General features: G+C 35.6%; 1 protein-coding gene across 1 annotated transcript; it reads left to right on the top strand.

Moving 5' to 3' along the window:
- The first annotated feature begins 3,996 nt into the window (after positions 1-3,996).
- LOC149539582 (protein AUXIN SIGNALING F-BOX 2-like) lies at positions 3,997-11,922 on the top strand. The gene is made up of 3 exons (XM_089800813.1): positions 3,997-4,678; positions 9,783-10,275; positions 10,544-11,922. The coding sequence occupies exons 1-3, from the start codon at positions 4,206-4,208 to the stop codon at positions 11,321-11,323; spliced, it is 1,746 nt and encodes a 581-aa protein (XP_089656939.1). The 5' UTR covers positions 3,997-4,205; the 3' UTR covers positions 11,324-11,922.
- Positions 11,923-15,370: the final 3,448 nt, after the last annotated feature.

Below are 15,370 nucleotides of genomic sequence, written 5' to 3'. Positions count from 1 at the left end.
GTTGATCCGGTCCACCCTATTTCTGAGCCACCATTGTACTTTTTAGTGATTTTCATACGCCCTATTCAATATTATCCAAAGAAAACATTGACTCATTAATTTAACTTAAATTATGGTTAAAAAGTAGATTAACATGTTTGTGATATCTTTAATTGATAAGAGAAATCGAGTCATGCAAACAATATCAAATTTTCTGAGAGCATAAATCTTTTAAAGTGGATATTTGATTCGACAATGTAAAGGTGGAAAATCTATAATTTATATTCTTGACCATATGAATATGGAGATAGGTAGGACCTTTTTGAGAAATCTATGACCAATGGATTTTTGTAACTTATCTCAAATATTATGGAAGTGTGTCTAATTTATTTTGGTTCAAAATATTGGATCAAAATAATTCATTCATGGAGTGTGCCTGAAGTAATATGTCTATTGGATCAAAGAACCCGAATGGCCGTAAATTCTTAAGTTGTTTTCATTTTGCAGACATCATTTATTGAAATGAATGCTCACAATTAATGCCAATTTCATTTAGTTGACGCTATAGCTTATCACAATTCTTTTAAGAATGTAATGAGCATTGTTACTTAATCAGATGTTCAGATTAATTATTCTTTACCAAATAGTCTTTGCGTCTATTGAGCTAGCACCAAATGTTTCAAGTGATAAGGTCCTTAGCTAGGTAAGATTGCTTTGAGCATGTTTAGCAAGACATTGTGCAAGGGAGTCTTTCTACTGTGAGACATATCTCATCATTGTGTATGTTTACATATTATGGTTTCTTGATTATTTCATGGATAATAGGGAATTGTTAATGATTTTGTAGATGCTGGTTGGTCTTCGTTTTAGTTTTCATCCTACTTTTCCCATTTGTAGGCTATATCTTTTTTTCCATATTTGAAAAATATAATATAAATTTATTTTTTAAAAGTCAAGTAAAAAAATGTTTATAGAGTTTCTAAGTTAACTTTCCACTGTGAAGTTTCAAAAATATAATATTTAAATTTTAAAAAATCAATCAATAAAATATTTGTAAAGTTCTTACAGATCTCCTTCTATTTTGCCATGTCTAAGTTACAACTTCCTTATTTCTTATTCCTATTTTTGGCAAATATAATATTTTTATTTTTTATTTTTTATTTTTAAATGATTCTACTTATTTTAAATGTGAAAAAAATCAGATAAGACCTTCTTTTTAACAACAATAATTTAATATACATTAGTTTTTTATATTCATTTATTGATAAATATCGTAGGAGCTCGGATAAATTTATCTATGCATAACTATTGCAATGGGAGAGAAATATCTCTTTATTTATATCTTCTACCAAACTCTTTATTCAATATGTGAATCCTCTCTTACATCATCTCTTTCACATTAGGTGGGACTCTAGTTGCCTCAATGCAACTCTTGTTATATGTAGTTCTCGTGACACATAAATAAACGCAATTTTACTATTGTGTTCTCAAACATTAAGGTTTAGGAAACTAATATCTTTCTTTTCTTAGTAGCTCCAAAACCTTGTGAAGAAAAATTTCTTGTACATGACACTAAAATCTAGGATCACATTGAATAATTGGAGAAAAGTCGCCATATGGATATTTGTAAAGTATTCAAGCTTTGTAATATTTTTTTGTGTGTGTAATGGCATCAGTTGGCCTTGTAATTATGATGTTTCTCTTTAACTACTTGCTGTTATTGTTTCTCTTTAACAAAATACTTTAATCTCAACATGCTATGATATTTTCTCTTTTAGCTGCCTTTAATAACTATTACTATTTGTATTCTTTCTTTGATTTGAAAAAATCACACACTTAACAATTCTAAACCTCCATAAAAAGACATGCAGTCTATCCATTGATTAAAAATGCTATAGGTATTTTCATACTTCATTTTAAAAAAATGTAACTTTGTTTGTCCCAAAATCTAAAATACGAGAAGAGAAACACACATCACCATTGAATTTGTGAACACTACTCCCAATATCCTAATCATAAACAAAAAATATTTCTATTACAACATTTGAACTCCCCACCTCATTACATTATTTCCTATTTTTTAATAATAAAAATTAACAAACCACTCTAATTCTATATTTTATTTAAAAATAAAAATAAAATTGTTTATTCCCCTAAAAATGAGAAGAGAGGAGGAACACACCGGTGTTTAAATTGTAAAAACTACTCTCAATTTCCTAATAATAAACAACAAATAATTCTATTACAATGTCTTATGCCTATAAAACTCTAACTCCTAACATAATAACATTATTTCCTAGGCAAGAGCCTATAACACTATGGTAAATTGTGAGCCTCTTATTGAAGAGGTCTTGGGTTTGAATCTACTCACACTTAATAAATAATAATAATAATTAATCACAAGACATGATAATAAATCTTGGCTTCGACCTCTTATCGATCCAAAAAAAAAAAGAAAAAAGAAAAAAACATTATTTCCCATTTTCAAATTATAAACAACAAATAATTCTATCATAACATTTTACTTCAAAAAGATTTTAATTTGTAAATTCTACTTCAAAATTCTCAATCATAAAAAATATTTAATTCTATTATAACACCTTAGACCTACAAAATTCTAACTCCTAAATCCATAACATTATTTCCTATTTTCTAATTATCACATACAAATAATTCTATTATATCATCTTACATCTACAAAATCCTAATTCCTATCATGATAACATTATTTTCCATTTTCAAATTATAAACAACAAATAACTCATATAACAATTTACTTCTACAACATGTTAATTTGTAAACTCTACTTCAAATTTCCTAATCATAAGTAACATCTTACTTGGACAAAACTCTAAGATCAAGGCCTCATGCAACTCCTAGGCTTAATTTGTCTAGCAACCACTACTATTTTGGGTAGGCCGCTTATGGTCCCATGTGGTTGCTAATAGTATTGCTCATCATTTTAATATTAATTTTTAAAATAAAAAATTGGATACAACATTTAGTGATTAAAAAACTAAAATAAGATTTAGAAACAAAAAACAAAGGGAAGTAAATTTATGATGACAAATGGAACTTTTTCAATAAGCAACCACTATTTATTTTGAGACCCCTTTTCTTCATATCTTATTTTCATTCCCTAAATAATAGCCACTCCATAAAATCAAGAAAAGATTCAATATTATCCCTTTTCCACAATTCTAATCCTCCATAGAAACACTCTACGACTTAAATTTAAAGCATAAATCAACGCATGAAAACATGGTGTAACTCCTAAATTCATAACACCATTTCCTATTTTAAAATTATAAAATTCAAATAATTCTATTATAACATCTAGTATGTCCAAAGATTTGAATTCCTCACCTCATAACATGATTCACTATTTTCTAACAAGAAATAACCAATAATTTGAACTCTCCACCTCACAATATTATTCTTCATTTTCAAAAATAGCTATAATTAAAAAAATCACACTAATGCTCCGAAAGTCCGAAAGATTCGAACTCCTAACCTGTCGTTGATCCAGAGTTGATTGAAACCAGGGTTTGTGTGGGTTTGTTGAAGTCGAAATCCTCTCCGCCTCAGCAGTCCCCACAAAAGGAGAGAAATAAATGAGCAGCCACCTTCCCCACAAGGCGAATAATTCCGGATTGCGACAGAGTTAAATCCCAAAAATGCGTATTGAAGAACATGCCAAACTTGCAATAATAATCAAAGACCACAGTCGGAGAGGACAAAATATGCAAGCAAAAGAGAGGATCCCGGAAAGAAATCCGCCGGGGTTTCTTTCTGCAATTTTTTAATCTTTTAAAAGTAAAAAAAGTCTTCGTCTGTGCGGGCCAACTCACGAGAACAGGAGAGGATTAAAATAATACCCAGCAGGTATTTGAGGGGCGGTGGGCGAGGTGCAATGTGGGCCGTCGGATGGGGCTGCGCTCTGACCGCGGGTTAATGATAAGGATTGGATTTTGGGTTTGATCTCTACAGGATGGATACATAGGAGTAGATACAGACAGACCCCAGGTGGAAGAACAAGGGAGGAAATACCGAAAGAGGAGGGGTTTCAGATTCAAGATTGGATTTTTAGGGTTTGATGGTCTGAAGGTACGAAAGGAGTTGGGAAATGGCCGGGTCTGGGCCTGGCGGGCGGGTCAGAGCCGGGGCCGAGGAAATCTGAGAGTCCGTCTGTCTAATCTATGTATTTGTAGTGAGAGTAAAAGAGTATGGAGGAGAAGAGGATGATGGGTACGGCGTTCCCTGACGAAGTCTTGGAACATGTATTGGCGTTCCTGTCGTCGCACAGAGACAGGAACGCCGTGTCCCTCGTCTGCAAGTCATGGTTTCGGGTGGAGTCGTGGAGTCGGCAGAGTGTTTTTATTGGAAATTGCTATGCCCTTAGTCCGCAGACGATGATAAAGAGGTTTCCGCGCATAAAGGCGGTGACACTCAAGGGGAAGCCGCACTTTGCTGACTTTAATCTTGTTCCTGCCGGGTGGGGCGCTGATGTGCAGGCTTGGGTGGCCGCCATGGCCAAGGCTTACCCGTGGCTACAGGAGCTCCGACTTAAGAGGATGGTTGTTACTGACGAGACGCTCGAGCTGTTGGCCCACTCGTTCCCCAATTTCAAGGTCTTGGTGCTCACCAGCTGCGAGGGCTTCAGCACTGACGGCCTTGCCACCATTGCTGCTCACTGCAGGTAGATCACCTCGATTTTTTTTGCACACCTCTCTGTAACTTCTTTAGATCCGACGTTTGGGAACATGTCTATTGAGTTTTTTGGCACCTGATTGTTTGAGTACTTAAATTTGACAATGTCTCTTAGAGCAAGGGTAGAGCAGTGCAGGGCTTCTCTACACTTCTGAATTTTTAATCTCTCCTCGTTCAAGCTCTGGCTGGGTCGGTCTGGTGGGTATGCTGGGCCCCCAATTTGCTTCACACGACTACCAGAGCTTAGCCCTTTTGAGTTGGTTTTTATATCCCTTTTCTCTTGCGGGATAACCTGCAAGTAAAATTCCACGACCAGGTGGTAACTTCTCGGGGCCTGGTATTTGCACGACCTGGAGGTAACTTCATTTAGAGGCACCTCTTTGAGAGTTTGTCTGTTGGTATATGCACCACCTGCGTTAGATCCAGTGTTCTACTCGTTTCAACATTTTGATCCTTGATGAAAGTTTCCTTTCTGAGGTAATTTACCAGTTGATTACCCCGCGTACCGGTGGTATCTTTTTGGGGAAATATCTATTTGTTGATGACCCAATCTGTGTGTTGGATGGTGTTCTCTAACCAGTCTGAGCTCTACAACTGATTTGTTGAACGCCCTATACCAAAGATATCTCACCGCCCGCTCTCTTACCGCTCTCTTATTTATTGAGTAATGAGTACTCAGTCCGTGTCTCGGATATAGTGCTTAACCGAGTTTCTATACGAGGTAAAACTACTTGCCGCAACCTAGAGTTATTTCTTTGGGGTCTTGCATATTGGGGTATGCATATTTCAACGCTTAATTATGTTCCCTTTCTGGAAGTTTCCCTCCAGGTAAACTTATTAATTAATTGCAATGGCCTAGCTTGGGATCTTATTCGTGCGGTTTGTCCCATCCCGTGTTGGTTGTGTTTTAATTAAGGTTCACTACTCGTTGCATTCCTTGGTGTAAGATCCTTTACACCTGCATGTTGATTCCTACACCCTAGAGGCATCTCTTTAAGGCTTAGGGGTTGCCTAATTTAAGGGTGCCTTGCAACTTGTTAGTCATTGAAGCTATTTCAATTTAATTTGACCTTTTCACCTTTTGGTAAACTTTCAGTTTGTCTGTATCTAAATAATCATTAGTATCTGGTTTTTGAAGTTCTACTATTGTTTGAGCTTTGTGTCTCTTGTTTAGGGCTTTCTTGTATGCATCTGATTCTCAAGACTTTTTGTAAATGGAGATTTGCAGCAGAGCGTCAAATAGAGGGAGAAAATTTAATGTTATTTGTTGAACTTGAAGCAGGTTTGTTCCTTGATATTTGACTGATAATTTAAGCTATCTTAGAGAGATTTATCTACAGATCCAGACAAACCTCTGTTAAGAGTCTCTGGGTATTGTAAATCAAATGGAATGTAAATGCTCCATTGTTCAATAAACAAAAAGAACAAATACACACTTGTTTCAAGTAAGCTTCATAAGTGATACTTAAAGTTCAGATGATTATCCAGTGACTAGTTTGTTCTAATAATAGCTTTTTAGATATATGTTATAGAGCCTATTCCAATAATGTTTTGCTTAATGTAATTTCTTCTACAATATCCTGTATGCACTTCTAAATATAGTTTGAAACATTGTACTTTTTTAAAAATGTTGGACTGAAATTTGGTATGAACATATGAGAACTTGAGGAAAATATCCTGCAACTGTGCTCATGGGGATTTCTTCAGGCCTCAGAAAAACTCAGACGACTTCTATTGTCTTGTATATGTGGCTCAAAAAGTTTGAACACTTCTATAAAATATTCTCATAATTCTTGTGATTTACACAGGGTTGTCCTCTTTTGCTAATAATTGGTTCCAAGTCCATTTTTTCCTGTTACAGTGGCCAATAATTGAACATTTGAACTAGTTATTTCTTTTAAAAGAAATAAGTGCCTGGTAAACTTTTTAATGTGAACAGTGGGGCTGGCATGACGTGAACTGGAGCTATGAACCAGTGAGACCCCTGAGGCCCAGTCATCTCATCCCCAATTAGCAAAGCTGAGGCCTAACCCTGCAAGCTCGTTTGATCAGCCAAGAGAGAAGCCCATGATCACAATGGCCTAGTGGAGGTTTGAACTTTCGGTGGGGGCGACACTGCCGCCACCACCACCACCACCACCACTACTTAACCAACAGACTAAGTGATGAACCCCTTTGAACAAGTTATTGTAACTAACTAATTGATATTCTTAATTACTTCATATCTGTTGCCCATTTGTTCCTTGTGGATGGCCACATCCGTGTATCTCCTCTCATTTTATTCTGAAATCATGATTAATGGAACCTATTGGACTTACATTTCAAGTATTAAATAAATCCTTAAGATCCACTGGATGGAAATGTAGAAAAGGAATTAGAGATGTCAGCCAATATGAAAATTATAACTTAATGTGTAAGATTTTTGATGCTGTTAATTAATAATTGCAGTTGCTTGGTAGAATTAGAAAAGTGGAGTTATAAATGACACTATCTTCTTTACTATATTGCTTGTATTTCTAACAAGTGTTGTGAAGCAATCTTGTATGTTACTTAGCACCTGATATGCGAAAAGGGATTCTTACTTCTATAGCATTCAGGCCTGGATTTCTTCACACAGATTCTTTTCTAGTTATACACTATTATGACAGCTATTGCAGTGTAAAGTAATAGATTGCCGTATAAATTGAAGATGTACCATAAGTTGCATGGAAAAAATAAAAATCTGCCAGTGATATTTAGTGGTCTCCTTGTCTCAACTATGCCTGTGAGTCACAATATCTCTTATGTATTGAGTAGAAAATGCCTGTCCGCCATACATCCATCTCACCAGTATCCAACAGCTGATATAGCTGATTCTTGTATTTTAGGTTTTCTTCCCAGCAACTAACAACTGATTAGCTGGCTGATTCTTGATTTTGATGAATATATAGATTCAGACACCTGAAATTCTGAACAAGGACCAGTATCTAGCTGTTTTCTCATGATGAACTAAATTATGAAGTGAACTGTCATCATATCTTTTCTTGGATTATATATTGATTGCCTGTGATATGGCTGAAGCTTGAAAGAGTGCTTTAGGCCATATAAAGCAGGCTGTGGTTACAGAGTTCATTTCTTTAACTAACCCTCCCTAATTCAGAATGGGGGTTTGCACAACTAGTAGAAATTGGTTGAAAGAGCAGAGGCATCATTTACTTAATTGACTTTAATCAACCATTAATGAGTAATGTGGAGAACTTTATATATCCTTGGTATTGAGAATGTGAAACCTTGATACTGATCTGAACCTCACCCTCCTGTTCTTGCCTGGCATTGGATAGGATCAACCAAAGACTAGCATGAAGCTTCCTGAAATGTAATGTACCCAAGCATCGAATTTTTATCCAAAACAGGACCTGTTTTTGGATCAAGTGGGAAAAGGGTCTGGTACATTCATGGGGTGGAAGGGCTGTGACCTGGCTGAAATTGGGCAGAACCTGAGGAGGAATTTACAGGCAAAAAATATTTCTTTAATTAAATTGTCAAATTTGCATTTGTAAAGAATAAAAAAGCACTATTCTACTCTAAAACATAATTGAAAAACCAGTCTGTTTGATCACTTTGATGTTTAGTTTTATATTTTTAAATTTTTTTTGTGAAAATGCATATTCCAACACCATTTTAGCAGTGTTATGTTATATTGCTGTAAATGTTGGTGATTTAACAACTATATGGTACATTTATTGACAAGGGTTATGCAGACATCATTCAACACCATTCTAACAGTGTTATGTTATATTGCTGCTCATTAACTTCACAAATTTGAGTGCATGTGTGTGGATACACACCTCCACATATACATACATAAACACATCAAAAGTTGCTCCAGGACTGTCATTTTGAACACATGTCCACCTGCTGTCCATATCATGGGAATACTATGAACAAGTTTTCTTTCAAGTAATTGATTTACATTATTTAATACCCTTGGTTTGTCAACATATCCTAAGTATTGCTCCTTTGGCAGCAGCAGCATTTTGGAGTTGCCTGTGGTACAAGTACAGGACTCTATACATAGCTTTTGATGCAAGCTCATCCCTCTGTGATGTGATTTTTGTTTTTGGTGCCATGGATGTCATAATCGATGATTTTGCACTAGAACACCTAATGATGTGTCTTTCAGAGTGTCAACTCATATTGGTAATATTCATTTGACTGTTACATACTTGTGTGTGTCACTATTATAGTAGCTTATGTTAACTATGTCTATACATTAAATATATTGAAAGATGCATTATTGGTTTATAACTCTAAACTGTCAAAAATCTCTATATTTCACAATTTATTGCATACACAACTATATGGCTTTGTGTGTGTGTGTGTATGAATAGCTGTACCTTTTCCCATGGAAAAGAGGTGTACTGGCCTACCTGAATTCCTAACTCGTGATTTTCCACATGCAACTTTGCGCTAAAGTGCCATGGTATACCACAAAGTAGGCCAATTTTGCCCTGATAGGGCCATCTGCATTAAGTTTTGAACTGACATACATCATGTACTTAAGAATTAGATGGTAGATTGAAGAGTAGTAACATTTGACTGGACATTTGGTGTAAGCTTCTCAAAACATCAAAAATTAAATTCCCTGATTCAATCCTTGTAACTTCCACTAAGAATGGAATGGACCATTCTTAGTTTTGATGTTGATTCAATTGCTATCTTGAAACTAGAAAATAATCTGACAAAGAGTTTGATTGTGATGTTTGTCCTCTTCAACTCTTTAATTTAATTGCTTAAAATGCTTGAATAAACCACACTGTCACATTGATAACTGTTTTGACTTTTTTCTCAAGGGAAATATACATCAAGCATTCTCAAATCACACATTATATATGTATTTGTGGATTTTGATGTCTGTTTTATCTCATTTTGAAGTTTTATTGTTTCCTAAGCAAATTTCTGAGCTTGGTTGGTTCATTCTTTTGTGCTGAAGAAAACGATTCTCTCTTTCTCAATTAGTTGACTGCAGGTTATAAATAGGTCTTTAAGATCATGGCTCGTCATTGCTTGCACTATAGAAGTTAATTATATGAGCCCTTTGTCATCTTTTACAGGCACCTTACAGAATTAGATTTACAGGAGAATGATATTGAAGAGCGTGGTGGCCATTGGCTAAGTTGCTTTCCAGATTCATGTACATCATTGGTTTCTTTAAACTTTGCATGCCTTAATAGCGAGGTCAACTTTGATGCACTTGAGAGATTAGTTGAAAGGTGTACTTCACTGAAGAGTTTGAAATTGAACCGTTTGGTGCCATTGGAGCTACTTCATCGTCTTTTGATTCGAGCTCCAAATCTAGTAGATTTAGGTACAGGTGCATATCTCCATGAACCACGGAGTGAACAATATGCCAAGCTTAAATGTGCCTTCGAGAATTGTAAGGGGCTTCAAAGCTTATCAGGGTTTTGGGAAGTTGCACCTGTCTATCTACCTTCAGTCTACTCAGTCTGTGTGAATTTGACATCTCTGAACTTGAGTTATGCAACAATCCCAAGTGTGGAACTTATCAAGCTTCTTGGTCATTGCCACAAACTGCAGCGCTTATGGGTGATGTCTCAACATTTCAAACTCTTGTGCAATAATTTACTTCATATTGAGTATACAGTCTAGTAGTTTAAAATGCAAATGTTTTAATGATTCTTAAATTTGTTATATAGTAACTTCCAATTATTTCGTGATCTTTCAAATTGCTTGGTGTAGTTTTGATGATGCTTTTTAGGAAAGAGAATAGCATTTGTGAATCTTGTTCTTTGTCTGCCGTGGGTTTCAGCCTTAACTTTGCTGTACAGCAAACTCATTAGAGGAGAAATTGCAGGTATTGGATTATATAGAAGACAAAGGACTTGAAGTGGTAGCCTCAACATGCAAGGATTTGGAGGAGTTGCGTGTTTTCCCAGTAGATCCTTATGGTCAAGGAGCCTTGTCAGAACAAGGCTTAGTAGCTATTTCAAGGGGCTGTTCAAAGCTGAATTCTGTACTATATTTCTGCCATCAAATGTCGAATGCAGCTTTGATTTCTGTTGCAAAGAATTCCCCTTCTCTTATTCGTTTCCGTTTGGTTATAATTGACCCCAGAAAGCCAGATTTTGAAACACAGCAGCCCTTGGATGAAGGGTTTGGAGCTATCGTTCAGTATTGTAAAGGTTTGCGGCGTCTATCAATGTCCGGTTTTCTTACAGACAAAGTCTTTCAGTTGATTGGCATGTATGCCAAGTGTTTGGAAATGCTTTCTGTTGCTTTTGCTGGTGACAGTGACAGTGGTATGCAGTGTATTTTATCAGGGTGTACAAATCTCCGTAAGCTTGAGATAAGGGATAGCCCATTTGGTGATGCAGCTCTTTTATCAGGTGTAGAAAAGTATGAATCAATGCGATCCCTTTGGATGTCATCCTGTGATGTTACTTTACGTGCCTGCAAGGACTTGGCAGCAAGGATGCCAAATTTGAATGTTGAAATTATCAATGAAAGGGATCAACTTGAAAGCTTAGATGTTAGAAATAATCTTATGGATCAGCAAAGTGTGGACAGGCTTTATGTTTACAGGACACTAGCTGGACACCGGGAAGATGCACCAGATTATGTGTGGACTTTGTAGGTGCTTTCATTTTTACTGTACCATGGATAAGGTGGGCAGGTTCCTGGTACAGCAACAATATTCCAATTGTGGGCAGGTCTTTCCTCTTTTATACCATGGGTTAGGCTGGCAATTTCTTGTTTTATATTTGACTTTATTTTCCAAGATCTGTATGCCTTGTACAGATGAATTTTAGGGTTAAATACTGCTTTTCATAGACCTGTAAGCTTTATATCCTTTCAGCACCGTGTTGCACTGCTTCTAAATCAGCCACAAAATTGTCTAGCTGCAGGAATTTAGCAGCCTTTCAGGCTAATAGTCCTACTTCGGTCTGTTAATATTTATTTAACTCAACAGGCATACAATTCGGTTTGATTTCAATTTTTTAAGAGAATCCTGCCAGTAACTGTTGGTTAAGACTACCATGGTAAACAAAAGTCTTATTTTATTGACAATGAGGGAACAGTCTCTGGAAGATTTGTTTCTAATCAGATGCCAAACGACAATTTGTGATACTTGCAACTGATATTCACTGCTCTGTGTATTCCACTGTATGAAGTGGTGCTCATATCTAAGGGGATTCTGTGTAACATTTAATTCTACAAGGATCATTTAGCTCAGTCCAATGGGTATCATTAAGAACAGCAGTGTGCAAATATTCTTTTTACGGATTGCTGTCATGGTTAGCAGTATTGCTCTTGTAGTAGATTTTCATGGTTATGCCACTAAAAGTAACAGCACTGTTGTCATTTTAATGCACTCTATGTTTTTATGTTTTAAACATTTTGGTCATGCATGGTCATTGTTTTGTAGGTTTGGGGACTGGGAAATCTTGGATTATTTAGTTGTTCCATTTTGAACGACTATTAGATCTTGCTGCATCATTTGAGAAAATTAATTTGAATTTGCTTTTTGTTTAAAAATCTGCACCTGTTTTTTGCCTGTATATTACAAGGTAGTAATTGTTTGTAGATGGTCGGCGGAGATTCTTAACATGTTTTGAAAGTGACAGAGTTGGATTGTCACGGTATTTATTAGCTTTTGATGATTATACACAAACTATTATCTGAGTTTCTTATGCTCATGCAATTGTAGTCAGGGATAATGGGCTCAGCCTTCTGGAAAGAAACTAAATAGGATTTTAATAGATTTGAGTCAAATTCTTAACATGTTAGATACTTATGCATTTGAGTCAAATTCTTAACATGTCTTGAAAGTCATGGAGTCAGATTGTCGTGGTATTTATCAGCTTTTGATGATTATTGGAAGTACAAGCAATTATTATCCAAGCTTTTATGAGCATGCAATTGTAGTCAGTGATAAGGTTGAGCGCCTTCTGAAAGAACCTAAAGAGGATTTGAATGGACTTAAAAAGCTATGGAGTGGTAAAAACCTCAGCTACCTAGAAAGTATAGCATCCATGTCAGATACTTCTGCATTTGAGTCATGTCTGGAATTTTCTTTGACCATGAATATGAAACAAGAGGGGATTAGAATCTATTGATATATTAGATTGGAAGTATGAACAGTTACTTTTCGAGCTTTTATGAGCATGCTCAGTGATAAGGGTGAGTGCCTTCTGAAAGAATCTAAATAGGATTTGAATGGACTTACAAAGCTATGGAATGGTAAAAACCTTAGCTACCTAGAAAGTATAGCAACTATTCTTATCATGATTATATCCCTATTAAGAGATACAACTCAATCATCAGAAACTACATATCAGATACTTTGTCTGCTCACTGTCTTCTGCATCCATGTCGTATACTTATGCATTTGAGTCATGTCAGGAATTTCTCTTTGACCATGAATATGGAACAATAGGGGATTAGAATCTATTGATATATTGCATTCTCTTTACACTTACGGGAATTCTGTTCTATCACCACCACCATTAATAGTCGAGTGATGCATCTCTTCATCATGGGATGTTGGGATAGTCATTTTGTGTATTTTCAATATTGCTTGTTTGGTTTTTGGTTTTTGACTTAGTTTTTTAAGTTTTGTTTTTGCCAGCACCAGTGATAAGTTATCTTTGAAACGACAATGATAATCATAACTTTATTCTGATTCTTGTAGTACTATGGCTAATCTTTACAGATTAGTGCCAAACGAAGTTGGTAGGCACCATTTGACCCTTTGTTGTATTAAAATTGACTCTCCATTTAAAGGGAGTGTATTTTACATCCCGCAACAGTTTTACTTGTTAAAAATATTTTGTTGTTTAGCAACAGTGTTTGAAGAACCAAAGTGTAACGGCCAAGGCTAAAGACAAACTATGGTTTCACCACTGTGTGGGCCAGGCATGGTATAAACTTCCATTTCAAATTCAATCTGCTCTCTGAAATAGGCTACTAAATGTAATGCTATCTGTTAAAAAACATGTACTGGAGCAGAGCAATAGAAACATGGGTGTTGTTCATTCCTAACAGTTGCACTGCAGACGGATGTTTGATAATCAGTCTAATCTAAACTCAATTCAACCTAATATACCATAGTTTTCACAGATCCTTTTCTAAATTGTAATCAAAACATCCTAGTTAGTGTGGTTCTCAACAAGCCCTGCCTTACAACCTCGTACATTGGCGAGACTTTTCTTTGCCCATTGTAAGAATCGTTCCACGTGATTGAACCATGTGCTGTTAAGGCTTGCAAATAGAACACTACATTCTGGCCATAAAATTAGCAGTTTATATTGATAATGAGTTTTAGTTATTATCATAAGTTTGTGGTTTGATTTTGTACGTTTTTTCAGCATCAACATTTTGGATCACAATCTGTGATTGACCATCAGGTTGGAAGATAGCAAGAAATGTTAAAAAAAGACACCCAATCATTTTTTGTACTTGCTACCTTCCCTCGTGGTGATGGATCATGGAGTGTGATCTAAAATGGTGATGCTAAAAAAGACCCAATCAATTCCAGAAACTTGTGATAAGAATTGTGATGGATCATATAATGAATTGTGGAAATCTGATATCTTTGAATAAGTTGTAGCCTTACAATTAGATAATGGTACTCCATTTCTGACAACGCAAACTGCATTTCAGGTGCGTGAAAGAGTAAAATTTTAAATGGTGGCTGACTGGCATACCTTGTAGACCAGTGTTATCCAACTGTATGAAGTTGTTTGGCATACCTTGCAAATAGAAACACGACATTCTGGGCATAAAATTAGCAGTTTATATTGATAATAAGTCCTTGTAGACCACTGTTATCCAACTGTATGAAGTTTTTTGGCATACCTTGCAAATAGAAATACTACATTCTGGCCATAAAATTAGTAGTTTATATTGATAATATGTTTTAGTTATTATCGTTAAGTTTGTGGTTTGATTTTGTACGTCTTTTTCAGCATCGACATTTTGGATCACACTATGATCAACCATCAGGATGGAAGATAGTAAGGGATCTTAGAAAAAGACATACATAATCAATTTTTTTTACTTGCTACCTTCCCTCCTGGTGATGGATCACGGAAAAAAATCCAATCAATTCCAGAAACTTGTGATAAGAATTGTGATGGATCATATAATGCATTGTGGAAATCTGATATCTTTGAATGAGTTTTAGTCTTACGGTGGTTGGATAATGGTACTTCATTCGTTTCTGACAATTCAAACTGCGTTTAAGGTGCGTGAAAGACTAAAAATTTAAACGGTGATTGTTTGTTATACCTTGTAGACCAGTGTTATCTAACTGTATGAAGTCGTTGGAGGGTCCGCGAAGAGTAAATGTTTAAATTATTTGGAAAGATGGTGTGTGATTTGCTTAGTCTTTATGTTTATTGGACAAGAAGTGTCTTTCTTGCACTGCCCTCATCAATCCATCATCTGGAAGATGAATGTGAAACCTGATGTTAAAAAAAGCATGATTGTGCGCAAAACACTTTTGCAAAATACCATATGAACTTGTGCACTTAATGAAATAGGTGGCAAATTTATCCATTTGTTCAGAAACAAAAACCTTTGCAAATAATGTATGGACAGTATAAAGCTGTTGGTAAGTGGCGTGTGTATATATACATATATATTGAAGCACTTTCTTTTAAGATGGCAAGGCATTCTC

The sequence above is a fragment of the Cupressus sempervirens genome, chromosome 9, assembly GCF_028749045.1.
Source record: "Cupressus sempervirens isolate cs-2001-9-10 chromosome 9, ASM2874904v1, whole genome shotgun sequence".
Taxonomy (NCBI): Eukaryota; Viridiplantae; Streptophyta; class Pinopsida; order Cupressales; family Cupressaceae; genus Cupressus; species Cupressus sempervirens.
Note: the sequence above shows the minus strand (reverse complement) of the source record. Positions and strands in the feature narration are given on the sequence as shown.

What these genes read in the sequence shown, in the direction of transcription:
- LOC149539582 (XM_089800813.1), top strand. Translation starts at nt 4,206, where the DNA reads ATGGAGGAGAAGAGGATGATGGGTACGGCGTTCCCTGACGAAGTCTTG. An exon ending in ACCATTGCTGCTCACTGCAG is followed by an intron (nt 4,679 to 9,782) that starts GTAGATCACCTC and finishes CATCTTTTACAG; the next exon opens with GCACCTTACAGAATTAGATT. An exon ending in ACAAACTGCAGCGCTTATGG is followed by an intron (nt 10,276 to 10,543) that starts GTGATGTCTCAA and finishes GAGAAATTGCAG; the next exon opens with GTATTGGATTATATAGAAGA.